Source organism: Balearica regulorum, chromosome 20, assembly GCF_011004875.1.
Source record: "Balearica regulorum gibbericeps isolate bBalReg1 chromosome 20, bBalReg1.pri, whole genome shotgun sequence".
Lineage (NCBI taxonomy): Eukaryota > Metazoa > Chordata > Aves > Gruiformes > Gruidae > Balearica > Balearica regulorum.
Genome location: NC_046203.1, coordinates 5,500,592 through 5,513,552, shown reverse-complemented (window position 1 = coordinate 5,513,552; position 12,961 = coordinate 5,500,592). Strand labels below are relative to the sequence as shown.

Sequence of the window (12,961 nt, the reverse complement as noted above, 5' to 3'; positions counted from 1 at the left end):
CTTTAAATGAGTAAGCTCAGTTTTTGTTCAGATAGCAAGGATTAAGCTGCTGAGTGAGAAGCATCAGCTATGACCGTTCCATGAGGACAGAATAGATGGAGGCTGGACAAAGTAAATTGTTCAGTAAGAGTACCTAAATTTAGTCAGGGAGAAGAGGAACCCTCACAGCAAGATAAGGGAAACTTAATCTTGAATACTTTTTCACAGTATGAAATTTCTTTCACACTTAGATAAGAAAAAGAATCTACGCATTATCCGTACCTACTTCAAATTTACCTGTAGGCTTTTTGGACATACAGGTACTGCTACTATGAAGTAAGCGTTCTGGCATTTTCCTATCAGCCTGTACGTTCTCTGTTACAACTTTGAGACCATTCTGCAAAAAAACAGTTATAATAAAACCTACTTGATAAATTTGGAGTAACATGGGAACTAATTACCTAGGCACCAAAGAAATGGACCCAATTCCTCAAATTCATCAACTGTGTTATAAAAATCAGGTTTTAGTTTAGTGTTTTCTTAGGCTAGGCTGGCATGTTCTCAATATTTCAAGAAGACACATTACTAGTTACACTTTTTCTTTATATATTTAATAAAGTTATATATCGACAACTTTTGGATTTGTACTTTTGTTTAAGCACTTATCATTTTGGCAAAAGTGAATATTAAATACTAGTACTAGACATGCATTCCTTTCATTCAAGCTTAAGAAAACATTTACAAAGTTGACAGATAACATTTATTAAAACATGTTATACAAAAAAAGGGGCATGGGACTCTTCTATAAGAAGAAAATATTGAACAGTAACATTAAATTAAAACCATGCTGTACAATTAGGACAGCAATATTTATAGACAAAACTATCCAACCTCTGCAATACAGGCATAACATCTCACAAAATATCAAGATATGCAAATTTACTATTATAAATGACTTGTTTAGAATAAAAACCTATAGCTCATTAAGGAAGATTCACTTGACTTGCATAAACAGTTACATTTCTGGAAGAAATATGGAATCCCATGAATAATAAAAAAAAGGAGCAGCAGTCAACAGACACAGGCTTCAAGCAAAAATCGGAACTTACAATTTAATCACATTAAAAATATACCATTTTGTTTTCCAGCATCTTCCCCTAGAGCACTGACAGTTTACAGCTTATAGCTAATGAAGCCTAGCTATCCAATGAAGCATTTAAATAACAAAAAAACCCACAACTTTCCTTTGTTGTTTTGAGAAAGGTTCTAATTCTGTCAAAGCAAAATAATATACCGCTGTAGGCTCTCATAATTCAGAGACAGGTCACCTTTCTGGCACCAATGCAAATATGTTGAGATTACAAGACCTGACCTGCCTCCATTCTTTCAGGCTCAATAATATAGGGACATCAAGTATTCTTTTTATAATGAGAATCCCAATACAGCAGCCTTTGATCATCTACCTTGCTTTTGGTACGGGACAAAGTTTCTGAACCCCAGAAACACCTTAGATGAAAAAAGCTAAGACCACAAATTGTACTGACAGGACCTTCTAGAGTCTACCCGCTCACCCATAAAACAAACAAAGTAATGTTTAAAAAAACAAAACAACAACAAAAAACCTCCAACAGTGGTGTGTGAAATAGGAACCTCCTCCCTCAAAAGGGTCAGGTATACACCTAAGCAGAGACCTTAACCCTGCTAATGGTTGAATTTTTCAGAATGGCAGTTACACAGATTCCCTGTTAATTAACATCTTAGTTACAAAATGGAATGAAAAAGAACTTAGCTGTAGTATCATTAACTGTTCTTACCACTGACAGGACTATGAATGGCTTCACAGTAGCAGGAAATTCTGAAAGCCTCCTGTGTGTACAACAATTCTGGTTTTCAGAAGACATTCACTTTACTACAGCCAACAGCGAGCAATATAAAAATACACAAATGTTTCTAAGCCATATCATTAAAGGTGATGAAGCTTAAGGGAAGGTTAATGAAATTTATCATATTCATTCATATTATCTATATATATATATATGGATTGCTTCCCTCCTCCCCACAAACAAGAAATAATTTCCTGTATCTTGAACAGGACCACTCCATTAGCAAAGATTAAGAGCTTGACAGAAGCTGCATCTGCGTATCTTAGTTTACTATGTACAACTGTATTGGCCATAAATTGCAGAGTTTCAGTAGCAGAGGGCTGCAAGGGTGACACGTGGCAAAAGGTTGCACACTGCCCTGTGCTACTCAAAACAGGTTCTAGCCTGCACTGAAACTGATGTAAACATCCATTGCATGCCAAAACATCAGAGGTGCACACAGTGCCTCTGCCTAAACATATTTAGGAAAGAGTGGCAGCTGCTAGCAAGAGGTGCAGGGAGAGACACATAAGGAGAAGATACTCCTGGGCAAGACAGACATGCGGAGAAACTTAAGAGCTGCTCTTGGGAAAACACATGGAGAAGACACTGAGGACACGCATAGAGACACTCACAAAGGGACACGCTCCATGCCTGAGGAGATTCACTTCTGAGGGAACTTTGGCCTACAGGTAAGCCATGCAAGAGCAGATATATCTCTGAAGTAACTGAGGCCCGTAGGAGACCCAAGCTGGAACAGGCACATACCTGAATGGACTATGGCCTGGTGTCACCAACAGTGACCAGCCCAGAGCAGCAGAGGACACCCACTAAGAAGTGAAGAGTATCAGACCAGCCAGTATGCATATGAACCCAACCTGTGTGATCTGATACCTCGCTAAAATAACTGGCATGGACTGAGTGCAACTCTCAGTGAAAACAAGGGAAACAGACTACAAAGGTAGGGAGGAGAGGTGTTAGACTTAAGTTGAGCCTGAGGAAGAAGGAGGAAAGATGTCTCCTTAAGTGTTTAAGTAATTTTTTGTTATCTTCTTCCCCCCCAATACCTGAATCAGTTTGTCAAAGGGCAGTAAATTAAATTCCAGAAAAACACCACAAGTCAACTCTTTTGCCTTTAGGCAAATCTAAAGGATTTTAGACGTGTATCTCAAGCTGCCCTTAAATCGTCAATCCTCTCAACTAGATCTCGTAACAATCATATCAGTATTTTCCTGCAATCAATTGATTTCACATAAAATAACATCAAAAAGCCAAGTGCTACAAAATCAGTGGAGCAAGATTTGTTGGACTTTCAAGACAATGTCATAATATGGGGTAACATAGTAATAGGCAAATATTAAAAAGTTACTATTCATGCTAAGTCATTAAAAAAGGATGTGGTTCTATAATATGATCTACTGGACCTGTTATAAAACCTTTAAAGTGTCTCTCGCAGTACATTTTATTTTAAAGCTTTACTTCAAAGTAATTTAACTGCAATCAGGAGTAATGTTTAACTTTGAAATGTCCCATATAAAAGTCATTCCAAGCTGGTAAAAGAAACAGTTTTGCTGTCAGCTCTGTAGGATGGTCTAGGTTTAACAGAAATAATTTTTTGCTTGACCATGGTTTTCAGCCTGGTGTTTCTGACCAGCCTTTTTTATGGTTAAATGGGAAGAAGCACCCTTAACCTTTTTATGCAACACTGAAGTGACAATTCAAAAGGGGTTGAGAACTAATGTAATACACAAGATCATTCTTGAAATGAGTACGAGAATACCTTCCCTCAAATGTGATGATGGTACTTGCAGAAATGACACCCTGTATGTAGTAAGGCCTTGGAGAATGGAAAAATAGGGCCACCGAGTGCAAGAACCCTTTCCTCTACACTCATGTAAACAGGCAAGCATTGTAAATTTTTTTTTTTTTTTAATATTAAAAAAGACAGTGTTAGCAGTGTGGAAACAAACCATAAAGGGAATATAATTTCTAAGTTTAAAAAACATACTTATAAAGTTTCATGGTTTGTTTTTGTTGGTTTTTTTTTTTAAATACAAAGTGCTTCTATACATTAAGCAGGTTACAGTGTTAGTGAGCAAATCCCTGTTTAGTTACCTTGATTACAAGGGTTATATATGGCCACCATGGTATATTGTAGAGTTCAATTAAGTGCTAAGAATAAGAACTCTGTGGTGCTGACCATTCATGCCCATTGCCAGCAATGGGTTAATCATATTTGGGAATATCTGTTTTAACAAAATTCCATATGAAAAATATCTGAAGCGTTAGAAGATTAAGAATTAAGAGCCTCTTAAAAAAATTAAAGTTTGTAAGTAGAATGCCGGAAAAGAAGTTACAGTAATTACAGCCCACTGAGTAGTAAACCCCCAGCTTGTACCAGACATTCATGTTCAGGATACAATTCAGTTGTATCATAAGACAATTTGTAACTGGGAGTTCAAAAAAGCATCTAAATAATAATTATCTGTGTGTATTTGCTTCACCATACAGGGTCATCTGTTTAAGTACATTATTATTAAGTACTGCATATTGCAGTATCTAATACATAAATTGGGGCCAGACAGGCTTAGGCCTTTGATGCTGGTTAACCCACCCCCCCAACCCCCCCCTCCATCTCACCAGCACTGTACTTGGACATCACCTCTTTCTATTATAGTCTATGTATGCTCTAAAGGCTCTTTCCTTTTTATAATACGTTTCAGTAAACTACAAAGAAGGGTTAATTGCTTTTGCATAGGACTGCATTAAGCTTTCAACCCCAAAATCCTGTTGCCACCTTTACAATTGATGCATTCACTCTACCTGCAGAGCTGGCAGCATCTCTCAGAACTACAAACCCTCCTCCATCTACCTCCAAGAGTGAGAGCCCAGCATATAGATACTCATCCTAACAAAGCAGAAGTGCCACTTTCCCAGCAAAAATCCAGACTTCGGACATGAGCATGGTACCATGTTCTGCAGTACCATTAATAGATCGAAATACCACACTTTCTACTTTTTTCCACAAGCAACTTCATTTGAAGAGGTAAACAACTCCAGCTGCTTGTGATCACATGTAACCAGTCACAGTAGTTCAGTACCAAGAATCTGTATTACAGTTCTTTACTATTCAAAGAATTAAAAGTATAAATATCTATCAATGACTAAATCATTTTCCTAAAGCAGGTTTCTAAAACTAGATAAAAGTTCTCAAAGAAGTTTTTGTACCAATAAAAAGTCAATTCGTGAATCCGCAGAGTTTGGTACTTGCTACTGTAGTAAGCCACAAAAATCTGAACAGAAAACTACAGTTTAAATGTTTGATTATTTTGGAAAAGTTCCAAACGTTACTTTTTTTTTGACAAGACATACTTATTACACACATTTCTAGAAGCTCTCACGATGTAGCAATCAAAATCAAATCAAGCCAAGAGTCATACAGCATTAGACTCTAGAGGAGCAAAGACAAATTATACTTAATACAGATTGAAGTTTATATAGTGCTCAACTGTAAGTGCTTCACAGACTCTAAATATAAATCAGCACAAAATAGACAACGTTTGTTTACTGAAGATGGATAGAAGATGGAAGACAGATAAAGGAAAGCCAAACCATCTTTAACACAGCCTTTCATTAAGCAATACAGTAAAGCCTACTTAATGATGTAAACTATCTAATGATGCATGCTAAGTATGTTGGCAGTCTCCAGTTTGAAGTGGAATTCTAATTTTTTTTTTCATTAAAATGTGAATCATATAACCTGGTTTCATCATCCTAGTTCTCCATTTCATTAAGTAGGGCTACTTGAATTCCTGCTTTATGTAAGGATTTGGGTCAATTTAGAGCTGGCTTTTACTGTGAATTTAGAAGACTCAAAACCAACAGGGCTTCTAAATACTGCTGTGATTACAATCAATGTCACAAAGACCTTACAGACCTCATTTTGCAAGCATCTTTCAGATTAACCATTTTACTTCACACAAACACCTGGAGTAGTATTATGGAAAATAAATTTTGGTCTGTTTATACCAGCATAATCATTAAAACTTGTTTTTTTGAGAATTTACAATAGCAAGTACCAGACATTATTTGCATAATTAGTTTATTTTGCTTACTCTACTAAACAAATGTAAGCACTAATCTCTTAGTTCATCTCAGTAGTACTCTGCTCAGCTTTAGAAGCTTGATACGACTTGGTACAAGAGGTCACATGCCGATGAAAACTGTCCCGCCACATAAATCTCTTCCCACAGATGTTACACTCATATGGTTTTATGCCTGTATGAATTTTCATGTGGCCTACAAGATGGTGTTTCATTTTGAATTTCTTACCGCAGACACCACAGCCATAAGGTCGAAGACCAAGGTGCATGCTCATATGCCGATCTCTCTGACTTTTGTGTGTAAAGCTTTTACCACACTGACAAGGATACAGTTTATCAGCATGTGAGAATCCAGTGAGGGAAGTTTCTTCTTTAATTCCTGTAGCCATTTCAATGCCTTCACCATAGCCTGCTGCTATCATAAGATCCTGTCTGTGAGCACTTAAATTTCCATCTGCCCTCTCACCAGAAAATTCTTCCATAGAAGAGCCATAGAAGTCAACTTGTTCATCATAATTACTTTCATCTGCCTGTTCATCAAATTCTGCTTCCATCTTTTTGTCACCTATATGAAAGTCTTCAACACCTGAAGACTGGATTGAATGATCTGCCTGAATGGCATTCATGGATTCAGAAACTTGGTGTTCATCATAAGGATTATCAACACCTTCACAGTCTTGTTCAAATCTTTCTGGTTTCACGTGGATCCACCGCTTGTGAGACATGATGCTGGGTTTGCTATACATGGGTCTGGTATACTGATACTCTGCGCTATCACTAGTTCCTTCTTCACCATCCTGACTCGTCATTCCAGTGCTAAGTCTATCATGTTCTGTTGAAGAATTACTGGGAAGGTACTCATGTTCTGTCAGTTGACATGACAGTTCATCTTTAGAGCTCTCTTCTTCGTTTTCACCATCCCTTAGTTCCTGCACTTTGTGGAATTCCGTCTGCCCTCCAGAGCCAAGTTCAAAGGTTTCAACAAGGCCATTGTAACTACTACTGCTCGGGGACTGATGATCACTGCCATGGTTCATCTTCTGACACAGAACTGTTGGGTTCCCCTCTAGCACTTCAGTGCATTTATCCACTACATGCCACATCTGAAGGAAACTTGCTGCTGTCAAGTAACTAACAATTTCTGGAGCAGGCATTACCAGCCGACCCGTATAGGTAGACAGAAGAATGTTTTCAAATACTCTGGGATTCATCACATCAGGCAAAACTATTCGCCTGCTGTTTTTTAGGAGAACCTGATCACAGAAGTAAGGTGAACTAGCTGCAAGAACAGCTTTATGGGCTCTGAAGAGATGGCCCTGAACTACAATGGACACATCACATAATTGTCCTTGCTGGCGCTGCTGGTTTAACTTCTGCAAAATGGTGCTAGAAAAATCTGGAAATTCCACTCGAAAAGAGCTTGACCCAGACTCCATTTCATTACAAATTTAGCGTTGTGCTGCAAGAAAAAAAAATCAGAAATTCTACTTAGTAAAGTAATGATCTTCCCATTTCCTTCTACACTTTTTCTTTAACAAATAACACTTAAGCAGACTTATATGGAATTCAACCCAACATTTTCTGGAACCTATGTCACTGCTGTACTTCTATTTCTCCTACTCTATCTAATTTCTCTCTTTTCTGAAAGACATACTGAGGCCACAAATTGCTACACCAGCACATTTTGTTGTGTTTCTTCTACCCAAGAGGACTCATCAACTATAGCAGGAGCTACAAACAGCATGTTGCCCAGCTGAGGTAGATTAAGCATTTCAAGCATGAGTTTAGGGTAACAAAAAACATTATTTGATGAAACTACAGTAGCAGAGTTCTAATTCTAGCATGTCCCAGAGCTTATAACAGCATACAAAAGATTATGCATTTCAACTGCCAACAAAATCATCTCATCAATCCCCCAATAAAGACTGACTGTCTTATATTCCACTTTAAATGAAGTTTTCAAAGGCCAACATACTGATTCATACAAAGGCAGCACAGATAGAACCCTAATGAGAATGAGGCTTATGACTCTTCTACTGGTAGTTCCCAGTTGTTTTAGTAACTGAAAGGTGGAATAGCAACATCTTACACGGTTGCAGGCCTATAATCCAATCTTTTAATTCTGAACTTTTTCAGATGTTATAACAACATTCCCTACTTTAAGAAAAACCTTACAGAATTTAAAATGTTAATGAGGAAAGTGATACCTCTCCTGTACAGAATTTTTTCTGCATGTTCTTTGTATATTTGCAACACAACAACTACATGCTAAAAGCTCAGCTAAGAGTTCAGATTTTAATGTTTGTATTCCCACATGATCCAGATGTATTATTACAAAGTTATCAGTCTTTTAAGCAGTAATATAATTCTTTAAAATGTTCACTTTAAATTTTAAATTGAATTTGAGATAAATTTGCACATTATTATCATTAAAAATAATGAGAAATTTAAATGCAACTACAGAAGACCAACATTAACTGCCTGAATAAGTTAAACATGTGCAATTTTTAAATTTGATAATGTGAAAATTGATTACAATGGAATTCCAGAAGAGCCATGGAGTAGCAAGCAGTTTTCCTCTGTCACGTTCTGTTTCTCGTAAGTGTCAAAGTTTTAACAGATGGGGCTGCACACCTGAGAGAGAATACTTAGTAAATTATCAGATAGTATATACATACAGAATTTAAAGCACTTCGTTAATATGGTTCAAAAATAGAATTTGCATTACAAACAGTTGGAAGACTCTGAAATTAAAGCACTTCTATGGAAATATGGAATTGAGAAAATATGATTACGGATCCCTGCTACAGAGACCCTGTGCAATAACCACAGTACTTTCCATACAGTTATGTAACTATCAATAAAAACTGCTCATTTGGTGCACTGTGTAAAAATGCTGGCAGATTGGCACAAACGTATGACTGCTAAGTGCAAAAAAAGCAGCAGCGTTTGCTTACAAAATGCACACCCCACAGGAGTGATTATGTAAATCACTCCATGTTTAATCAACAGCTCATGGTTACATAATCCCTTCCTTACCACATTGATCTGTTTTCCAACTCATATTCTTGACAACTCTCCCCCACTCCCCAAAAAACTCAGTGTTCCATTTCCAAAGTTTCAGAGCTAGAAAAGGATGACAAGCACATGGAACATAGGTGAACAGAGATTATTCACTGTTATCTTACATACAGGTGACTAGGGTTTCCATAAAGAGAGCATGGGAGTTAGAAAGCCATCAAGGCTTTTCAATAAATACAGGCCCAAACTCCTTGTAAACACTGACACTGGCATATTCTGCAGAACTGTGAAGATTATGCTTTTAAGTTTCCTCTTATTTTTTTTTTTTTACTAGAAGCATGGTATCAATCTGACTCAATTGTGAAGGTCTCTGAAGAAAACAGACTGGAAAGAATAACCTGTTATTTATGAAACCCATTTGTAACCACAAATAATCACAGCAATATAGTCAAAAGAAAAGAGGTACCTTTTTTCCACCACAGTCTCCTTCTTTCTTCAAGTCTTACACCAATTTCCAACACCGGGTAGTGGGAGGAACTGAAAGGACCGAATAAAGTTCCCATTGCAGGGCAGTCAAATGACTAATAATTTTGTAGTTGAGTACCATAATTTGCTATATACAGTTACAATCACTTTACATTTTCATAAACTGTTACTGTTTTACTCATTGAAACAATTGTTTAACTTGAGCTGTTTACCAACTACCTTCTCATCTGATGAGAATCAGTCAATTTTAGGGTTTTTTGTTTGTTTGTGTTTTAAACACTTGGTGGCACAAGACAGTTTTCCTACAAATACTGCCTCACATAAATCACGGGTGAGCAGTTCCATTCTGCTGAGACAGTAAACAAGATGCATCAACTGAGGAAACAGCCTAAAACTTGCAGATCTAGCACACCACTTCAAGTGCTTTGACTAACACTGTTATGAAAGAGGAAAGCACTTCACATCGCTAAGCATTACTCCCTAGAGAGTCCGCACCTTCAGCCCTCACAGCTTGCTTCAAGTATTTGACAAGCTAAAAAAGATTATGCATATCCTTGAACAAGCTTCTTGAGAGGTATTCCCAAAAGTGTATGGAAATTTTCACACGCAGGTGTAAAACAGAAAACAGCACCATTTCCCCACCTTTTAAGTGACATAAAAGTCAAGGGACAGTAATCAACTCAACAGAAGTTAACTACTACAAACTGTGATACCTCAAGTGTAAATGTGGTATTTGGATTGAATTTATAACCTAGCTGTCACATAACCACTTTTAGCTACTCCAGGAACAACCTGTATGATTGTAAATTTAAATTGTTCAGCAGTCTGAATGGTTCTTAATTTAGTAAATCCAATGGAATATTATAAACAGCAGATTTTTAAAGCACTTCCTTGGAAAAGGAATCTCTGGAAAGCCTGCAGTTCAGCTGATCTTTGTCAAGTTATCGCTTGCATAATAGCAGATCACCACCCTTCAATTTACGGTCTTCAGCACGCCTCATTTTTTTTCCCCTCAAAGCATCAGTCCTGCTGTGTACCCATATAACCAATCTACTTCAGGACACCAAATCAGCATTCATTTTTTTCCCCACTTTGCTTAAAACAACTTGACATTATTTAATTACTTCAAGCAGTTATTATATTTACTTTTTTAAAGCAATCATTTGTTTATGCAGACACAGTTCTTTACCCCCTTTCAGAATATTCTCAGATTTAAGACTCTATTTTTCAATATTTGTCTACAAAAAAAGATAAGCCTTCAGGATTAAATTTCAGCTGAAATTTAAAGAGACATGTCTATAGATCTTGTATAATTGCTGCTAGTCTAAACTCCATTTTTCAGCAAAGATTCTGCATGCCACCACAGAAACAATTCCAGGTGGGAGCAGACTTTTATATATTTTAAGTTCTCATGAAAACCAAAGCCATCAAAACACAAGTAAAATATTTTGTATTAGTAAAGCCATACACATCGAGAAAATTTTGTTTTTCCAAAGAGGTTTCATTTCCTCCTTTTATGATCCATTCTATTTCTGCATTTTATCTCAACTCATAACAAAGTGTCTTTCTACTTTAAGTCATTAAAAAAATTAGTCTCCAAGCTGTAACGCTGAGTGAAAGACACAAGGCACATTTTACTTGCTTAAAAATAAAATTACTTTAAAAAGCGCTAGTAGGCAGTTACTTCAGTTCTCCGTACACCGAGCTTTTGAAGAAATTAATCTCTTACATCTGCCGTGCCAACAACTCAGAACGCTACAGCATCAGCTGCCGCGGCCGGCCCGGTGGGGCCCTGCCCGGAAGGCGTTACGGACCACGGCCGCAGGCCCCGCCAGGCCCCGGTGCCGGCCCTCGCCGTGGGCAGCGGCGGGCGGACCCGCCAATCGGCTCTGCCAGGAACAGAGCCAGGAGCAGACCGGGTCCAGCATCCGCCTCCCGCGGCTCCTCGGTCCGCCGGGGAGACACGCCCCTGCCGGGAAGAGGCGCGGGAGCCCTCAGGTACGGCGGGGAGAGGGAAGGCCTCACTCACCGCCCCGCCCCAGAGCGGGCTCACGGAACCAGGCCCGGCGGCAGCGCGGCTTCCCGTGGACCACGAGCGAGAAGCGCCTCACCTGCGGGTCTCGGAATCTCTCGCATAGCGGGATGCGACCCCGGCCTCAGCACTCGGTGCGGCCGGCACTGCCTCCGCGCCCCAGCCCGGCCGACGCCGGAAGCAGCCCCCACTTCCTGGACAGAGCTTCCGCATCCCGGTCACATGACGGCCCGGGTCAGCCCTTCTGCTTCTTGTCCGCGAGGTGGCGCGAGCGAGCGGGGCCGCGAGGGGCCGACCCGCCCCCGGCCCCGCCCCCTCCGGGGCTGCTCAGCGGCGGTAACGCGACCGGGAGCGACTCTTACCGGGGGCAGCGGCGGCGCCCCCTGCTGGCGCAGCCTCCGTCAGCGGCTCCGCTGGGAGGCGCCGAGACCCGCGGGGCCGGCGGCGTCGGGCGGTGTTCCCGCCGACGGACCGGGACCTGGCGGGGCCCTGGCGCGCCCCCTCGCTGCCGCACCGGCGGCTGCAGCGACGGCGGCGGCCTCGCTCACCGCGCCCGCGGGCCGCGGAGTGTCCACGCTTTTCTCCCGCGTCCGTGCGGCGGCGTCTGGCGCGCTGCCCGCCGGCCTCCCGAGCCCTGCGTCCGTACCTCCGTGCTTGCCGAAAGGCTGCTCCGCTGCTGAGAGTTCCCTCGGCCCCTCCCTGCGCCAGGTCTGCAGGGCGTTCCCGGCGGGGGGAGATTCTGCCCCTCTGCTCCCCTCTCATGGGTCCCCCCCCGCAGCACTGCGTCCAGCTCGGGGGTCCCCAGGACAAGAAGGACATGGAGCTGTAACAGCGAGTCCAGAGGAGGCCGCGGAGGTGCTCAGAGGGCTGGAGCACCCCTGCTGTGGAGACAGGCTGAGAGGGTTGGGGTAGTTCAGCCTGGAGAAGAGAAGGCTCCGGGGAGACCTTAGAGCCCCTTCCAGTCCCTACAGGGGCTCCAGGAAAGCTGGAGAGGGGCTGGTGACAAGGGCAGGGCGTGACAGGACAAGGGGAATGGCCTGAAGCTGCAGGACGGGAGATGGAGATGAGATGTGAGGCAGAAATTCTTCCCTGTGAGGGTGCTGAGGCCCTGGCACAGGGTGCCCAGAGAAGCTGTGGCTGCCCCTGGCTCCCTGGCAGTGTTCAAGGCCGGGTTGGATGGGGCTTTGGGCAACCTGGGCTAGTGGAGGGTGTCCCTGCCCATGGCAGGGGGTTGGACTGGATGGTCCTTAAGGTCCCTTCCAACCCAAACCATTCTATGATTCTATGGTAATATATATTTACTGTGGTGTCACATCTTCAAGTGGACTCTGAATACAGTATGTGATTTTTTGGACACTATCTGATTGCCATGCAAAAGAAAGATCTGGAAGCAGATGGTCTAGCAATGGGCATCTAGTCTGCCCTGCCAAACAGTGTTGCTGCCAGAGAGTAAATTTTGCGAAATGAAACCTAAACTA

The 12,961-nt window shown here is 41.1% G+C and overlaps 1 protein-coding gene across 2 annotated transcripts; it reads right to left on the bottom strand.

Moving 5' to 3' along the window:
* Window positions 1–3,869: 3,869 nt before the first annotated feature.
* Window positions 3,870–11,720, bottom strand: ZBTB43 (zinc finger and BTB domain containing 43). Of its 2 annotated transcripts, XM_075772675.1 has the most exons (5): window positions 11,563–11,720; window positions 9,432–9,502; window positions 8,984–9,070; window positions 8,481–8,578; window positions 3,870–7,403 (listed from the first exon to the last, which is right to left on the bottom strand). In XM_075772675.1, exon 5 carries the CDS (start codon window positions 7,378–7,380, stop codon window positions 5,986–5,988), a length of 1,395 nt encoding a protein of 464 aa, XP_075628790.1. In that variant the 5' UTR covers window positions 7,381–7,403; window positions 8,481–8,578; window positions 8,984–9,070; window positions 9,432–9,502; window positions 11,563–11,720; the 3' UTR covers window positions 3,870–5,985. The 2 variants fall into 2 exon arrangements, with proteins under 2 accessions (XP_075628790.1, XP_075628789.1); XM_075772674.1 differs by lacking the exon at window positions 8,984–9,070.
* Between the last annotated feature and the right edge of the window lie 1,241 nt (window positions 11,721–12,961).

Excerpts from the sequence above, each read along its gene's own strand:
- ZBTB43 (XM_075772675.1), bottom strand. The coding sequence starts at position 7,380 with ATGGAGTCTGGGTCAAGCTCTTTTCGAGTGGAATTTCCAGATTTTTCT.